Source organism: Melanotaenia boesemani, chromosome 17 (genome assembly GCF_017639745.1).
Source record: "Melanotaenia boesemani isolate fMelBoe1 chromosome 17, fMelBoe1.pri, whole genome shotgun sequence".
Classification (NCBI taxonomy): Eukaryota; Metazoa; Chordata; class Actinopteri; order Atheriniformes; family Melanotaeniidae; genus Melanotaenia; species Melanotaenia boesemani.
Window position 1 is genome coordinate 33,177,811 of NC_055698.1, and position 18,311 is coordinate 33,196,121.

Here is an 18,311-nt window from a genome sequence, read left to right on the forward strand (position 1 = left end):
GCCGCCCTGGTGGGAGATGGAAGCCTTTTTTATGTTTTTTTTAATTGTATAAAATTTATTATTTTTCATTTAATCATAATAGTAATATGATGTAGCTTGGGGGTCAAAATATGGCAGCTGGGTAATAATAATAATAATAATTATAATTTTTAAATAAAATACAAGCCTATCGAGCATTTAGCAGGTGAGAGGCAGGTACACCTGGACAGGTAACCAGTCCATCGCAGGGCCAACACATAGAGTCAAAGAACCACACACACTCACTCCTAGGGAGACTTTAGAGTCACGAGTCAACCTAACATCGTGTCTTTGGGAAGTGGGACGAAGCCTGAGAACCCGAAGAGAACCCACACACACACGGGGAGAACATGCAAACTCCACAGAAAGGCTGCCGCCCCCCAGGTTCAAACCTCCCCCCAGCCGAGGCTCGAACCTCCCCCCAGCCGAGGATCGAGCCTCCCCCCAGCCGAGGTTCGAACCTCCCCCCAGCCGAGGCTCGAACCTCCCCCCAGCCGAGGTTCGAACCTCCCCCCAGCCGAGGTTCGAACCTCCCCCCAGCCGAGGCTCGAACCTCCCCCCAGCCGAGGATCGAGCCTCCCCCCAGCCGAGGTTCGAACCTCCCCCCAGCCGAGGATCGAGCCTCCCCCCAGCCGAGGTTCGAACCTCCCCCCAGCCGAGGCTCAAACCTCCCCCCAGCAGAGGATCGAGGCTCGAACCAGCGACCTTCTTGTTGTGAGGCTGCGGTGCGGTTATTAAATATTTATCTATAAATTTATTCCAAATGTAATACTTTATTTCATTCCAGTCTTTTTATTTTACCCCCTTATTTTCCAGGGTATTTATTTTATGTAAATAAATTGAGGCATTAAGGGGTTAATGAGCTGGATAAGTAGCAACTATAGAGGAGAAAATGGAAGTAAATCTGAGTTTTTCCCTCAGATTAGTTTCTGTGATCTGTTGCCCAGAAATATTTAGTTAGCAGATATTTGACAGTGAGGTTATTTCCTTTATGGTCAGTGAAGCCACCCGGACACAGATCCGTCCGTCCCTTTCATAAAGCTTTATTTCACAGATCTCCTGCATTTACATTAACATCCTCCGTCTGATGCTGCTGCGGTAAATAACTCAACAGTTCAAGACAAGTACAGCAAACACACACCAAGTTCAACTTAAGGAACAAGGACAACATCAGAACCACAGTAATAATAATAATAGTAAGAAGAAGAACCACGGTCACATGATGCTCCGGGTCAGAGTGGCTTCTCCACGCCTACAGTCAGTCGTCTTTAAGGTGCATCATGTGACACGTCAGTAAAACAGATGCTGCACCGTTAACACGCAGTGAGGACACAGAATACGTTTTTCATGTTTCAGATGAGTTTCCAACAGAGGTCAGCTCCTCCTCTTCCTCCTCTTCCTCCTCTGTGGATGAGTCGAGTGCAGTTGAAGGCTGGTTGTTTGGCACGCTGCAGAAGCCGCTGTGTGTGTGTGTGTGTGTGTGTGGCATCAGTCTGGTAGCAGAGATGCGAGGCGTGTCTCCATGGCAACTCAGAGGACCTCTGGAAAGACAGGAAGGCAGCGGTTAGAGAAAACATGAACCAGGAGTGGGAAGAAGAATCATCCTTCATGCACCTGAACTGAAGATGAAATACCATGACAACGGAGTTGTTTACAAAACAAAACTCTGAAAAACAAAGAGTAAAAAAAAAAAAACAAAACTCAAAGTTCATCTAATGAAGCCTGAATGTCCATATGGAGCTAAAGCAGGGACACAAGTTTTCTAAAATGGTAAATGGTCTATTTATACAGCACTTTTCTGTACCTGGAAAGATACCAAAGCGCTTTACATCACACACACATTCACACACACATTCACCCATTCATACACTGATGGCAGAAGCTGCCATGCAAGGCACACAACCACGACCCATTAGGAACAATTTAGGGTTTGGTGCCTTGCTCAGGGACACCTCAACATGAGCTCAACAGGCCAAGGATCGAACCAGCAACCCTCAGGCTACAAGACGACCACTCTACCCACTGAGCTGTACTAACAAGTACAGGTACGGATCCCACCTACGGGTAGACATTAATTCTGCAAATAAATATAAAAAATACAACTAAATTCTACAAGTACAGCCATTTGTCCCACATGAACCAATCAGATTCCTCGAGCCAGAGTGAGGCTCTCCTCACATTTCCATCCATGTCCGAACCTGAAACTATCAGACGTGTGAGGCTGAAGGTAAAAAACTGGTGGAGATTTTTGTTTGTGCATTTTTGTAATTTGTGCGTGTAGATGTATGTGTGTGACTTCTAGATATGTGGGTGTGTGTGTGTGTGGGGGGGGGGGGGTCGTACCTGCCACATGCTGAGGCTTCATGGGGCTGGTCTTCATCAGGAAAGGCTCCGCCCCCTCAAAGCCCAGCAGGGACTCTCCGACCCGCCCGCCCTGCTGGCCGCTCAGCTCCACCATCCCCTCCAGGTCTCCGTTTTGGTGCGGGGCGGGCTGCACGCCGTTCACGACCACGGCGCCGGTCTGTGAGGGGCCGAGTGGCCCTACAGCGGAGCCCTGCAGGCTCCCAGCAGCTGCACAGAGATCAGGGGACATTTTCAGAAATCTGAAACACTCACAGCTGCTCACACTCTTCACCTGGAGTCTGCTGGACCCACCTGGACCAGTTCCAGGTCTTGGGTGAGTCCAGTTTAATGGCAACTGCTGGAATTTCTGTTTTTCTGTCTCTTTCAGCTCCTTCTGTCTCTGTTTGTAACCAGAAATCTGTTTTTGTTTATTTGTCTCTGAGCTGGACTCTTTACTCTGAGGTCAGGCCAGAGTCCTGTCGGCAGGCAGATGACAAACCTGTTGCCAGGTAACCTGGTTAGTTGTCCATTGCTCCTCCAGGTGTTTCTGGTTTGTACCAGGTACTTTTCCAGCCTTTCGTTGCTCCTGGTCCAACTTTTTCCAGACGTGTTGCTGCATCAGATTCACTATCAGCTCATATTTTCATCACGTGGTGAAACGTCTCCGTTTCATCCTCTGGTGTGTTGGTGATCTGCTACGGGGAATAAAAGATGGCCTGAGGCGATTCTGGTTTTATTCACTTTTCAAACAGAGACCCAGCTTTTATGGAAATGTTGTAAATATGAGTTTGATCAAAATAATCCTGACTCATGAGGTCATGTCTCTTGTGTTTGCTGGAGGTTAAAACTCAGCTCACGTATCGGCTTTGACACCAACCAGTGGAATGTGATTATAAGGCAGGTTTTTTCCTTCTGTGACCACGGCTTTCATGCATCATGGTCAGGGCTCTGACCGGTGCTGCTCTGGTTCTAAAGGGTTTCTGGAACGTAGTGATTGTGAAAAACGGGATAATAATACATTTTCTTTAAAGTGCCTTTCAGGAAATCCAGCAAATCAAAGTAACAGAAAGCAGTCTAAGAGCAGTAGAACAGGAGAGGAATAAAGCTGGAGACACAGATGAACTGGGAAAGGGTTAAAGGCCAGTTTGAACAGGTCGGTTTCCAGAAGGTTTAAACAGACGGTGAATCAACATTATGGAGGTCGGGAGGAAGAGACTTCCAGAGTTTGGGAGAAGAGCAGCTGACAGCCCTGGTCCCCATGGTAACCAGGTGATGGAAAGGGACAGTGGGATGAAGGGAGGAAGATCTAAGGGAACGGGAGGGGATGGAAGTGTGGAGGAGGAGGAGGAGCGAGATGATGGATGGCCTTAAAAGTGAAAAGGAGGATACAAGAATGTATGGGTGGCCAGTGGTCAGGGAGGGGTGAGGGAGGGGCAACGAAAGGGTGAGGGAGGGACGAGGGACAGGCAAAGAAGGGGTGAGGAAGGAGTCAGGGAGGGGCAAAGGAGAGGTGATGGGGGTATGGGAGGGGTAAGGAAGGGGTGAGGAAGGGGCGAAGGCGGTGGATGGACGTATGCAGACCGGGTTCTGTTACTGATGTGGGCTTGTATGGAGGATGGGGGCTGTGGAGGTGTGGGTGTGTGGAGACGGTTACCCTGATGTAGCTCGGATCCGTTGACCTGCGCAGACGCTCTGACGTCCTTCTGTGATTAAAGAACAGTTTAAGTTAGCGTACGAACACCGGCGGAGCATCGGGATGGGTTTCCAGGCATCACACAGACCTTCTCTCCCGCATCGCTCTTCCTGGTCCTCTTCATGATCTCCTCCAGGCGCTGAGCAGATCAGATCAGAGCGTTAGCTGCTGATGGAGAAACTCCACACCTGAACCCTGAAACGGTCCTCACCTTCTTTCTCTCCAGGCGCTCCTGCTCCTCCTTCTGGAAGTGTTTCTCCCTCTCAATGCGCTGACGCTCCGCCTCTTCCCGAGCTTTGGCTTCAGCCTCCTCCCTCTGAAAAACAAACAGACTTCATCAGAACTGAAGACTTTATTCAAGCTGAAAATCAAGTTTTTCTTTCTGAAAGCGCCGCCCGTCAGTGGAGGTTTAAATAGTTTATCACCATCTGTTCTGTAGAAACACGAAACTAAATCCAGGATCTGAGTCAGAACCAGATCCGGTTCTAGGGATCTTAGAGTGAGTATTTGTATTCTTCATCCCAGATTGAATCCTCTTAGAGAAGCTTTCTGTCATTTCTTTCAGTCGTCTCCAGGACCTGAAGACCTGCCTTTTCTCTGTCCAGATGATCCCACACTGCTTCAGTAATGTTGAGGTCCGGGTTCTGGGGAGGATCCGTCCCTCCATCAGACCTGCTGATCTTCAGTCCAGTTCTTGGGTCATGTGACCTACCTCAGCCTTTTCTGGCTTCTTGACAGCCACGTTTCTATGGAGACCATTTCTAATGAGGCTTCAGCCAACAGTAGATGGATCAGCTGAAGGTCCAGATGCATCTCTCAGGTCCTGGTTCAGGTCTTTGGGAATCTTGCTGCTGCTAAAATCCTGTTTTCTGTCTGTCAAACTGTCTGATCTCATACTGATGAAACTAAAGAAACGGGAAGAGACGATGAGTATTTGGGACGAAGAGCCTAAAGATCCAGTTTAAACCGGTTCTTTGCTGAGTCGTCTGTTACATGTGGACACAACGCTGGTTCATGCCTCGAGTTAGGAGCCTTTTTTCAGTCTGAAGGTTTCAGAGGTCAGAGTTAAGATCCTCTGGAACTGGTCCAGTATCAGGACCAGACTGGAACTGGTCCGGCACCAGGACTGGACTGGAAATTAGGAAATAAGCAGAAAAACTCTGTAGGACCATCAGAGTAATGGGGAACTGTTGATGAAGACCTCTTAGAAGATTAAAAAAAAGTCAGACATGAAGACATGAGCACTGGATCAGGACTCTAGATCAGGACTCTGGATCTTGAACTGTATTCATGTCAAATTAAACCTAAAAGAAAGAAATCTCTAACAGTGAAAGGGCCTGCGTCGTTTCTAGTCCAGTCTCATGATGTAGTGTAGATGACCTCCAGCAGGGGGCAGCAGACACTCAGTGTCTGTTTCACTCTGCAGAAACCAAACACACGTTTGAATGTCAGCTAGGAAAAATCCTGCTGAGGAAAGTAAACACAGCACATCTAAACTCCTAAATGTTTATGTACTACGAATAAACAAACAAACAAATAAAAAAAGAATAATTCTGAAACTTGATGGAAACAGAAAACTGGAGCATCTGATGAAAAAGCTTCGATTTCAGTGGCATGTGTGCGATGCATTCAAGGATTATCAGAAAATGGAATTTCGTTATTTTCTTGCTTGTTATCGTAGCTAATGGGCAGGATGAATAGTAAAATGAAATTTTCTTTCATTCAAAGGATAAAATCTGAAAAAAGTAACATGAAAACAATCCTACGCCTCAGGATGGACTAGAAATGATTAGTCGCCATGACGATGAGCCTGATGGCAGAATTTCAGTTTCTGCAGAGCACCTGGAGGTATTTTCAGAAAAAGCTGTAAGATGTGCCGTTTTTCTGACTGTAGACCAGGGATCCTCAATCCTAGTCCTCCAGGGCCGGTGTCCTGCATGTTTTAGAAGTTTCCCTGCTGCAGCACACCTGACTCGTTCCTAGGACTACTTTACTCGTTCCTAGGACTACTTTACTCAATCCTAGGATTACGTTAGTCATTCCTAGGACTACTTTACTCGTTCCTAGGACTACTTTACTTGTTCCTAGGACTACTTTACTCGTTCCTAGGACTACTTTACTTGTTCCTAGGACTACTTTACTCGTTCCTAGGACTACTTTACTTGTTCCTAGGACTACTTTACTCATTCCTAGGATTACGTTAGTCATTCCTAGGACTACTTTACTCGTTCCTAGGACTACTTTACTCGTTCCTAGGACTACTTTACTCGTTCCTAGGACTACTTTACTTGTTCCTAGGACTACTTTACTCATTCCTAGGATTACGTTAGTCATTCCTAGGACTACTTTACTCGTTCCTAGGACTACTTTACTTGTTCCTAGGACTACTTTACTCGTTCCTAGGACTACTTTACTTGTTCCTAGGACTACTTTATTCATTCCTAGGATTACGTTAGTCATTCCTAGAACTACTTTACCCATTCCTAGGACTCCATTACTTATTCCTAGGACTACTTTACTTGTTCCTAGGACTACTTTACTTGTTCCTAGGACTACTTTACTCATTCCTAGGACTACTTTACTTGTTCCTAGGACTACTTTACTCGTTCCTAGGACTACTTTACTTGTTCCTAGGACTACTTTACTCATTCCTAGGACTACTTTACTTGTTCCTAGGACTACTTTACTTATTCCTAGGACTACTTTACTCGTTCCTAGGACTACTTTACTTGTTCCTAGGACTACTTTACTTGTTCCTAGGACTACTTTACTCATTCCTAGGATTACGTTAGTCATTCCTAGAACTACTTTACTCATTCCTAGGACTCCATTACTTATTCCTAGAACTACTTTACTCATTCCTAGGACTCCATTGCTTATTCCTAGGACTACTTTACTCGTTCCTAGGACTACTTTACTTGTTCTTAGGACTACTTTACTCATTCCTAGGACTACTTTACTTGTTCCTAGGACTACTTTACTCGTTCCTTGGACTCCATTACTTATTCCTAGGACTACTTTACTCGTTCCTAGGACTACTTTACTTGTTCCTAGGACTACTTACTCATTCCTAGGATTACGTTAGTCATTCCTAGAACTACTTTACTCATTCCCAGGATTACTTTACTCGTTGCCATGATTACTTTGCTTGTCCTTAGATGAATTGGGCTGCAATGCTCTGGTTTTCCTTTAGGAGGAGAAACCATTTCCATGTTCTACTGTGTTCCAGGTGAATTTACTCCGACTCATTCACACATATCGTGACCCGCCTGTAGTAATCTCAGGTGTCTCAGCTTTCTGTAGAGACCAGGATTACACTGCAGCCCTGGTAGTTGTAAAGATAAACTTGTTTATTTTAGGGATGTCATTTTAGACGGGAGGCAGAAATAACAGACATCGTGATGAAGAGGTTAAACTCAACATCTGATTCCTGATTCTGTCGCCATCAGGGATCAACGTTGACGTGAAAGTCCAGCATGCTGGGAGCTCCGCCGCCCCAGGGCTCATTGCTGTTATGGAGGTCACCAGCTGGCATCTGCTGGGACAGACGGGGTCTCGGACCACGCCAGCTGTAATTTGCCGTTGGGGTGTGGGGCTCAGAAGTCGGGGTTTGTCTGCTTTAATCAGGGCAGATGCTTAATGAGCTTACAGCATGTGGAATCGCTGAGACTCATGTTGTTAATGCAAACTGAAGCTGCTCATGGATTGCTTACAGTTAACCAGCAGGAGGTCGGAGCTGCTGATGCTTTCATTCCCAGATTACTGGAAATGCACTCAAAGAGTAAAAGGATCATTGCGGCTTATTTCTGCTGTGTTTCTATTGATGTGTGTCACTTCTCCACCTCTGCCTCAGCTTTTATCCCGACATCTCCAAACAAACATGAAGTCATGTCACAGTTCATCCATTTTGTGTACGGCTCAGTCCAATTCAGGGTGGAGGGGAAGCTGGAGCCTCTTAGCAGGTGATGTGAGGGTACACCTGGACTGGTCTCATGTCCATTACGAGACCAATGCACTCACTCCTAGGGAGAATTTAGAGTGACCAGTTAACCAAACATGCGTGACTTTGGATGGTGGGAGGAAGCCGACGTGCTTGAGAGAACATGCAAACTCCACACAGAAAGGCCACTGTTTGAACTCCCCCCAGCCGAGGCTCGAACCAGCGACTTTCCTGCTGTGAGGCTGCGGTGCTGACCACCACACCGCCGTGCAGACACGGTTCAGGATCAGATTTTCCTTTTTTTTTTTTTGCTCCCATTACTGAATTTTCACCACTCCATTAATTCGACAGTGTCTGAATGCATCACCAACATCCTTCTACTGTCCAGTGTTGGTGAGTGTGTGTGAATTGTAGCCTCAGTTTCCTGTTCTTAGCTGCAGGAGGCACCTGGTGTGTCTTCTGCTGCATCCTGGTCCAGACAACTGCTGCTCTGGATGTTTTCTCTTCTTCAGACCATCTCTGGAAACCCTGGAGATGGTTGTAGGTGCAAATCCCAGTAAATACTCAGACCAACAAACATGCCACGTTCAAAGTCTCTTTAATCCTCTTTCTTCCTCATTCTGATGCTCAGCTTGAATTTCAGCAGGTCGTCTTCACCACGTCTACATGACCACATGCTATCCTTTAATTGGCTGGTTAAATATTAGTGTAAACAGGAAATAGAAGAGGTGATGAAGAGGACGATGGGGGTAAATGATGAAGTATCTGATCAGTTTATATATCAGGGGAAATGAGTGATTTGTTTCCACAGCTGATGTTGGTTAGAGCCACTCTTCTCTTTGAGGGTCTGCTGTATGAAGGTGAACAAAACTGAGCTGCAGCGTCTTGATAACAGATCAGTATTTTCAGCTGCTCCATCCTCCGCTTGTTTAACATACCTGGATGCTGATGAGGCGGTTACGCCTCCCGCCTGATGTGATCAGACTTCCACAGAGCGAGAATTCAGACGGAATCCTGCAGAATAAAACAGCTCCTGGTCCGGTTCTTCTCACCTGCTTCTGCAGCCTCTCGTTCTCCTCCCGCTCGGCTTTCACTCTCTCCTCCGCCTCCTTCTCTTCTTCAGCTCGCTGGGCTTCGTCTCTCAGACGCTGCTGATCCGCCATGAAGCGAGCCTCCTCCTCTCGCTGCTTCCTCTCCTCCGCTTCACGAGCCATCGCCTCCTCCCGCAGGATCCTGAGCAAAGCGTTCACATTTTCATCATCAATAACAGTTACCAGCTCAGAGTCACATTCACCTCCAAGTGGATGATCACTGACCTTTGGCAGGTTTAACTTTAAAAATCTGAATCTTTCTTTTTCTATTTTTGGTCCAACTGTTTTTATTTCTTATGTAAAACCAGTCTGTAGCAGCTTTTAATGCCAGTATAAACCAGTCTGTAGCAGCTTTTAATGCCAGTATAAACCAGTCTGTAGCAGCTTTTAATCCCAGTATAAACCAGTCTGTAGCAGCTTTTAATCCCAGTATAAACCAGTGTGTAGCAGCTTTTAATCCCAGTATAAACCAGTCTGTAGCAGCTTTTAATCCCAGTATAAACCAGTCTGTAGCATGTTTTAATCCCAGTATAAACCAGTCTGTAACAGCTTTTAATCCCAGTATAAACCAGTCTGTAACAGCTTTTAATCCCAGTATAAACCAGTCTGTAGCAGCTTTTAATCCCAGTATAAACCAGTCTGTAGCAGCTTTTAATCCCAGTATAAACCAGTCTGTAGCAGCTTTTAATCCCAGTATAAACCAGTCTGTAGCAGCTTTTAATCCCAGTATAAACCAGTGTGTAGCAGCTTTTAATCCCAGTATAAACCAGTCTGTAGCAGCTTTTAATCCCAGTATAAACCAGTCTGTAGCATGTTTTAATCCCAGTATAAACCAGTCTGTAACAGCTTTTAATCCCAGTATAAACCAGTCTGTAACAGCTTTTAATCCCAGTATAAACCAGTCTGTAGCAGCTTTTAATCCCAGTATAAACCAGTGTGTAGCAGCTTTTAATCCCAGTATAAACCAGTCTGTAGCAGCTTTTAATCCCAGTATAAACCAGTCTGTAGCAGCTTTTAATCCCAGTATAAACCAGTCTGTAGCAGCTTTTAATCCCAGTATAAACCAGTGTGTAGCAGCTTTTAATCCCAGTATAAACCAGTCTGTAGCATGTTTTAATCCCAGTATAAACCAGTCTGTAACAGCTTTTAATCCCAGTATAAACCAGTCTGTAACAGCTTTTAATCCCAGTATAAACCAGTCTGTAGCAGCTTTTAATCCCAGTATAAACCAGTCTGTAACAGCTTTTAATCCCAGTATAAACCAGTGTGTAGCAGCTTTTAATCCCAGTATAAACCAGTCTGTAGCAGCTTTTAATCCCAGTATAAACCAGTCTGTAGCAGCTTTTAATCCCAGTATAAACCAGTGTGTAGCAGCTTTTAATCCCAGTATAAACCATAAACTTCCGTAGATCAGCTAAAGGGTAGCTTTCCATCACATTTACCCCACAGACATACACCCCACCGCTCCTGGTGGTGGAGGAGGTAGACATAGGGGAGATCTGCTGGAGTTTTAAGGGTTAAACCCAAACTGACCTGTTGCGGTGCTCTGCCACCAGACGCTCCTGCTCCTCCTTCTCCCGCTGCTCTCGGGCTTGCCTCCGTTTCTCCGCCAGGACTCGAGCCGCCTCCTCCGGATCGTTGGTGCCGGCCAACGGTTTGCTGGCTGCATTGGCAGGTGGAGCTGCAAGAGCTACAGGAGCTGCCATTGGATCCAAGCCTGGTGCAGATGGAGTCGGTCCCGATATGACCGGCGGGCTGAGAGATGGCGGAGTGACCGGAACTGACGACACCATGATGGCGGGAACGTTGCTGCAGGCTGATGGAGACTCAGAGGAGACAGGTCGGGATTCTGGTTCTGAAAAGACAGTCAGGAAGAATAAAACCGATGAAGACACATCTACTCAACATCACTGTTACTATGGTAACCTCACACTCACTCTTTTTCTCGACTGGAGCGTCGGCCTGCTGAGGCTCCTGTCTAGTTTCCACAGTGACCGCAGCAACTGCCTGAGGCTGAACTCTGGCAGGCGTCTGGGCCCGTTTGGGTCGGGTCTTGGTGGCAGTCAGACCAGGAGGAGGAGTCTTTTTACCCGTGGGGGTCTTGGAGGAGGCAGCAGGAACCAGAGGGGAGAGAGGTCTGCTTTTTGGAGCCGCAGGGGAAGGAGGTCTGTTCCTGGACCGAGGGGCGCTGAGGAGGAGCAGGAAGGAGAAACATGAGAAGGAGGAGTAGAGAGGAGGAAGAAGAGAAGAACCATCAGTAGAACCCGGCTGAACCTGGTTCTGTCTGGGAACCAACTGCCATCTGAACAGCAAATTACAGAACCAGATCAGTTGCAGTGATAAAGAACCTGAACTTCATCTTCCGCCACCGGGCCGCCACTGGGGTCAAAACTGGATCCAATACTGTGGCTGATACTGGGCCAACGCCAGCCTGATACTGGGCCAACGTTGGCTTGACACCAGGACCGACATTGGGGCAGTTGCCAGTCTGACACTGGGCCAACATCAGCCTGACAATGGGCCAACTTTGGCCTGACACCAGGGCAAACACCAGCCCAACATTGGGCCAACACTGGCATGTTACCAGGGCTGACACCGGGCCAACATCAGCCTGACATTGGGCCAACGCTGGCTTGACACCAGGGCCAACATTGGGGCAGATGCCAGTCTGACACTGGGTCAACATCAGCCTGACAATGGGCCAACGCTGGTCTGACATCGGGCTCTGTAGCTGATTCAGTACCTGGTCTCCGCCCTGGATCTGGTGGCAGTTGGTGACACCGTCTGTCTCTTTTTCTGCACCCTCTCTTTTGTCAGAGCATTCTTCTCTTTCTCATTTTCTCGCTCCTTGTCTTTCTTCTCTTTCTTCCTTTTCTCCACCTGAAAGAACCATGTGACACAGTTACAGGTGATGACATCATCATGCCAGCTGATGTTGTTGGGAACGAACGGCTCACCGGAGTGGAGTTCCGTCGGCGCTGCCGCTGCGTGATGTCTGGCGTGCTGGCGGAGGAAACCCTCCAGCGCTCAGCGGTGCTCTGGTGTTGATGGGAGCAGGCGGCGAGCGGGCTGGCCGAGGCTGAACGGGAGCAGTGGTGAGAGTCTGAGTAACACACACACATGAAAAGAGGACACACACTCACGCCATGCAGGGAGACGACACACCAGGTGGTGAACTGAAAACTATCAATCACTATCTCAACCTTAATTTAAACGGTCATGAGGACATAGAAAAAACTTTCAGCATCTTCACTGTGTTCAGAAACAATCAAGGAATCTCAATCTTTTCCCAAGATTCTGCTCTGTAGATGCGGGAAGTCCAAAGCTCTTTACTATCTGTAATTAAGAAATATCTGTTAAACTGATCATTTTGTTGATGGAGTTTCGACCAAAGTGGTGAACAAGTCCATCCTGGTTGAAAAGACGTAACATCTTGTTAATGTAGTTGTACTTATCACGTTTTCATTATTTACAGGTTATTATGATGTTTACTGCTCGGTGTTCTGGCTGTATTTATAGGTTTATCTGCTGATTTGTGCTACCCCGTCAGAAAAGAATGAATTTTTTAGTGCTGTTAAAAACTGTTAATTAGTTAGTTAGATCATTAAACTGCATATTAATAATGATTAATGTGTTTTTTTTAGTGTTGGGCACGTTAATGTGTAAATCGTGCGTTAATGCAACGATTAATTAACGCTGTTAATTTTTTAATCGCTGGGCTCTAGCTTTGAAATATTGAAATCATAGAAACATGGCGTCCATGTCTCCCTTCCCTGCTGCAGCGGTGCGTCTGATGTAATCAGGAGAGAGCGGGTTTATTAACATGAAGAGACATTTTCTATCTTAAGAAAGAAGAAGAAGAACCAACGTTTCTCTTTGTCTAAACCATGCAGATGGAAGAACATCGTAATTTTTGGATGGGAAACTTTTTATTTATTATTATTATTTTTAATAAACGTGGTTTTAATTTAGGCAAGACAGCAAAGGTAAGACATGTTTTCTGACTTTTAGAAGCGTGCAGCATAAATCAGGTCTTCTTCTGCCTCTGGTTCGGTGAATCTTGGTCATATTAAGATGAAACTTCCAGCTGTGGAATCTGTGAGATGTGAGCTTTCAGTAGAGATGCACCGGTCAATCGGCCGCCGATCAAAAAGGCCGGTTTTCTATCCAATCGGCCCAATCGGTGACCGGCCGGTCACTGTCGTCATTTCCGGTTTTTGGCCGGTCACGCTGACACGCATGCGCAGCAGCTCAACGCGGACAGCTCAAAACTGAACCAAAGTTTTTTTCCTATATTGACCTGTAAACTGGACTGAATGTTATGGTCAGTGTTCTAAATAAATCTGCTCAGGGGGCACTGTTGAAACTCACTATATCTTATTTTTGATGTTTTATTCTCAAGCCAAGTAAATATGGTGTCTATTGTATGATTATAATGATTTCTTAGATAGAAAATCGGTATCGGTAAAACCGGTTTTGGCAGGTCAGACCCCCTCAAAAACCGGAAATCGGTATCGGCCAAGAATTTTGCAATCGGTGCATCTCTAGCTTTCAGTAGAGGAGCCGTTTGTTCGTGTTCATGGGGAAACATCATCTGTGTTTATGTATTTTCAGACTTTGTGTACCTGGTCTTTGAGTTGTTTGTTGTCTTAACTGTGTTTGTTGCTGATAGAAATGACTTTGCTGAGCTGGTAGCTGAGATTCTGGACTTTCTGTGGATACCACACATTTATTGTTGCACATCTGATGTAACTAACTAACTCCAGGTAGCGGAGGCTGCAGGTGAGTCAAGCTAAGAATGAAAGTTTAGAGAATTTATAGTCCAAAAATCTGGATAATGAAGCAGTGAAGGTGCATGGATGGAAGTTATTGTGCATATTGTGAATATTTCTCTCTCCTCACCATCTAGAAGCTGTGAGATTCTCATCCTGCTTTCTGTCTGTTCACCTGATTCACTTAATATATATATTTTTAATGAAGAGCCACCATATGATATTTGTTATTTTTGAAGAACCACATTTTTATTTCCATTTTTAAGTTTTAAAATAAAGAAAAACATAAAACCCCAAGGTTCCATTCTGGGGCTTCTTCTGTTTAACATCTACATGCTCCCACTGGCACAGGTCATGAGGAAAAACAAAATTAGTTACCATAGCTACGCAGATGACACACAGGTATATATTACAATGTCACCAGGAGACCGAGGCCTCGTACAGGCTCTTGGTAAATGCATTGAGGAGATTAATGACTGGATGTGTCTGAACTTTCTCCAGTTAAACAAAAACAAAACTGAAGTGATTTTATTTGGAGCGAAAGAGAAACGATTAAAGGTCACCACAGAACTTCAGTCTATACACCTAAAAACCACCAACCAGACCAGAAATCTGGGTGTAGTGATGGACTCAGACCTTAACTTTGAGAAACACATTAAGGGAACCACAAAGTCAGCCTACTATCAGCTTAAGAACATATCAAGGGTAAAAGATGTGATGTCTCAGCAGGACCTGGAAAAACTAGTCCAGCTTCCATCTTTAGTCGGCTTGATTATTGTAACAGTGTTTTTACAGGTTCTACCTAAAACATCAGTCAGACTCCTGCAGCTGATCCAGAACTCTGCTGCTCCAGTCCTCACTAAGACCAAGAAAGTGGACCACATCAGTCCAGCTCTGAGGTTTTTACTCTGGCTGCTGGTCCGTCAGAGGATAGACTTTAAAGTTCTGCTGCTGGTCTAGAAAGCTCTGAATGGTTTAGGACCAACATACATCAGAGACCTCTTGACCCAGTATGAACCTACCAGAACCCTCAGGTCATCTGGATCCAGTTTCTTATCAGTTCCAGAGTCAGAACCAGACATGGAGAAGCTGCATTCAGCTTCTATGCTCCACATGTCTGGAACAAACTCCCAGAAAGCCTCAGATCAGCTGAAACACTCAGTTTATTTAGATTCAGGTTAAAGACCCACCTGTTCTCTGCTGCATGGACTACTTTTTATTTAGAAGTCAAAATCTACATCTGGTTCTTTTAAGCTGGAATCATGTTTTAATATTGTCTTTAACATTATTTCTTGCATTATATCTATTTTATTTTAGCATATTCATTCTGCTTTTATTTCATTAATTGCATTTCTTTTAATCTTTTTTAATGCACTTGTATTGCTTTCTGCACCCTGCTGTAATGTTTTATGTAAAAAGCACTTTGTCTTGTACATGAAATGTGCTACACAAATAAATTTGCCTTGCCTACTCCTGAAGTGGCTGCAAATTTTATTGATATTTTAAACCAAACTCCTGCTCACATTTTACCTGCTTTGTGTGATTTTTTTGTAGAAAATTTTAACAGGAAACTGAAGTCAGCCACTGATGCTGCAGCTCCACTTAAAACCAAAACTATACGATCCAAACTTACACCACCATGGAGAAACGAAGAAATCAGGAACCTCAAAAGAAATTCCAGGAGAGCAGAGAGGAAATGGAGGAAAACTAAATTCATTATTCATTTAGAAATTTTTAAGGAACAACTCAAATTTTAAAATAAAACAGTTAAACAGGCCAGAACAAGCCACTTTTGTCATTTCAGACAATAAAAATAACCCCAAGTTCCTTTTTAAGACAATATATCTTTTAATAAATGTGGGGTTTTAACACGTCCTCCATGCCTGCATGCAAGGACTTCACAGACCTGTTCAGAAATAAGATCAGTGTTATTAGATTCAGCCTTTTATCTCAACCACATGTTGATTTTAACATACATGAAGCTTTGTTTTGAGCCGAGGAAACACTGGAGAGTTTGTCTTGTTGATTGTCCTGGTTTATGTAAAGCACTGTGCTATACAAATAAATTTGCCTTGCCTTGATGCAAAGATGCTGGTTGAGTTTTCTCCCAACAACCTGCCTTTTAGACCCCATTCCCACATCACTTTAAAACATTTTATTGTTTCTTTGAGTCTGAGCTTTTAAACATGGTAAACTCTCTTCAGACGGGCGTACCAACCTGTGTCCAACTCACTGTTTTTAAGTAAACTTATAGGAAAAGTTGTTTTTATTCAGTTACACAAGTTTTTGAATAAACACAAAATTTTAGAAAATAATAATCTGGTTTTAGGACAAACCACAGTATCGAGACGCCCTTTTAAAGATGATGGTCTAAGTTAAGTCTAAAAAGACCTTAGATTTGATTTAGACTTACAGAAACCTACGGGATCTAAGCGCCACCTTTGATACAGTCGATCACCAGATTTTATTAGACAGACTCAGAAGTCTGGCGGGCCTCGCAGGTACTGTTCTTAAATGGTTTTACTTCTATCTCACACATCAATGGTTTTATGTAAGTATGGATACCTGCTCCTCAGGAATTCATTAAACAAAATGTGGGGTTCCCCAAGGACCAGATTCTAGGCCCACTTCTTTTTAAACTGTCCATGTTGCCTCTTGGGGACGTCATCAGGAGACACAGCATTGGTTTCCACAGCTATGCTGATGATACGCCGCTTTACATAGCGGTGTCTCCCGATGACCTGGAGCCAGTTAACGCCCTTTTAAACTGGACTTTAGATATTAGTCATGGATGGCAGAGAACTTCTTACAGCTCAACCAGGACCAAACGCAAGTTTTAATTATCGGTCCTGAAGACATGAGAGATCATTTTACCAGAATTACATTTAATCCCTCTCAGTGTGGGAGAAATCTGGACGTTCTTTTTGACTCTGAGCTGGATTTTATTCCACACATTAGAAATGTCACAAAGACAGGATTTTATCATCTTAAAAACATCGCCACAGTCGCCCATTCCTCTCTCTGCCAGCACGGAAGTGCTGATGCTCTTATTACAGCTCATCTAGAACAACTTTCCTTCACTCGGGCCACCCTTGTCTGCCTCTAGCCTCTGTAGAGGCGTGGTCACATCTGCAGGATCACACTCGTCTCTGATCCTCCTCATTCCTCATCCTCTGCATGCTGACTCAGCACTGAGGTGTCCGGTGGGTTTACACACTAAGAGATGCTTTGGTTCTGGTGTTTCTGGTTCTTTGGTTGTTGTTGTGATACATGTTGTTGTTGTGGTCTAGGTCATTTTTTTTAGGAACTCCTGATGATTGTCTGCTTAGTTTACCTGTAAAAGCTGTAGGAAATTCTCTGCTGTGTTTCTGTACAGGTGTAGCAGCTGCTTGTCTGCTGTTGGAAGCAACGAGCTTCAGTCCAACCTATCTGCTGGATCTTTGTCTCCTCTTCCTTTTTCTACTTTCTTTTCTACTTCCCATTATTCACTTTTTATTTCTGTCCCCTTCCGTCAGCTCCAGCAAGATTACATAAACTCCATAATTCAAAATAAATAATAATAAAAAACAAATAAACAAAAAATAAACAGATTATCAAGAGGAGCCTTATACCCATAAAGCTCCTTTTGGCAAAGCAAATTTGTTTGGCACAACACAGCAGCCAGACCATCATTCTGCCGCCACCATGCTGGACAAGACAGGGTAAAAAAAAAAAAAAAAAGAAAGCGAACAGACGTGTTCTACAGAGGATCAGACTTCCTGTTTTCACAGCTGTGCACGTTAACAGCGTGCACGTGGAAGAGGAGTCACACTCACGAGATTCGCTGTTGTTGAGGAGGGTGGCGGCGCTGCGGCTCCGGGCGAGGAAGGACAGCGTCGGCGTCATGAGCCGCTCCACGATCCGGCTCTCCCATGGGCTCAGGCGCAGGCTGCGGGCTGACACAAGAGGGCGCCATCAGCGTCGCGTCACAGCATGTTACAAACACACATGCGCACGCACACACACACACTGCATTCATGTGCTGCTGAGTCAAAACACATGAACGGACTGAAGGATGATGAAGTTGGACACCTGGTTGCCACAGTAACATCTGTAAGGCTGCAGGTACACACCGCTCTGCGTGAACATCAGCAGGCAGTAAAACTGGTGGTTTCAGAGGTTAGATGGTGTAAGCATGAACGTTGGCTTGATGTTTACGACTGAATCTCAGTAAAAATGACATGTTGACAAAGTTGTAATCATCCCCTTTCTGACAGTAAAGTGAATTTTAAAAACCCAAATCTTTCTGCTTTTTAAAGACGGTTTTTATTAAAGATCTGAGTCTGTCTTCCAAACTGCGTCCTCTTAAAGATGCAAACCTTAAAAAACAGTCTGAAATATAAATATATCTTTAGGAAAAGGATATAAGCACAAATCTGAGCACCTGTAAGGAACTATTTACAGCAGCGAATGAA

At 44.9% G+C, this 18,311-nt stretch overlaps 1 protein-coding gene across 7 annotated transcripts in view; it reads right to left on the reverse strand.

Annotated features, from left to right (window-relative positions):
* Window positions 1-1,045: 1,045 nt before the first annotated feature.
* Window positions 1,046-18,311, reverse strand: part of LOC121656748 (MAP7 domain-containing protein 1-like) — a 66,606-nt gene continuing 49,340 nt past the window's right edge. For 5 of the 7 annotated variants that reach the window (XM_042011835.1, XM_042011836.1, XM_042011839.1 and 2 more), the window contains 11 exons: window positions 17,673-17,792; window positions 12,043-12,188; window positions 11,829-11,965; window positions 11,023-11,273; window positions 10,619-10,940; window positions 9,047-9,227; window positions 4,266-4,370; window positions 4,143-4,193; window positions 4,016-4,064; window positions 2,362-2,589; window positions 1,046-1,559 (listed from right to left, as the gene is read on the reverse strand). In XM_042011835.1, coding sequence (XP_041867769.1) covers window positions 1,549-1,559; window positions 2,362-2,589; window positions 4,016-4,064; window positions 4,143-4,193; window positions 4,266-4,370; window positions 9,047-9,227; window positions 10,619-10,940; window positions 11,023-11,273; window positions 11,829-11,965; window positions 12,043-12,188; window positions 17,673-17,792 — 1,601 coding nt within the window. In that variant the 3' untranslated portion in view covers window positions 1,046-1,548. The remainder of the gene's footprint in view (window positions 1,560-2,361; window positions 2,590-4,015; window positions 4,065-4,142; window positions 4,194-4,265; window positions 4,371-9,046; window positions 9,228-10,618; window positions 10,941-11,022; window positions 11,274-11,828; window positions 11,966-12,042; window positions 12,189-17,672; window positions 17,793-18,311) is intronic. The other 2 variants (XM_042011837.1, XM_042011841.1) reach the window with 1 other exon arrangement.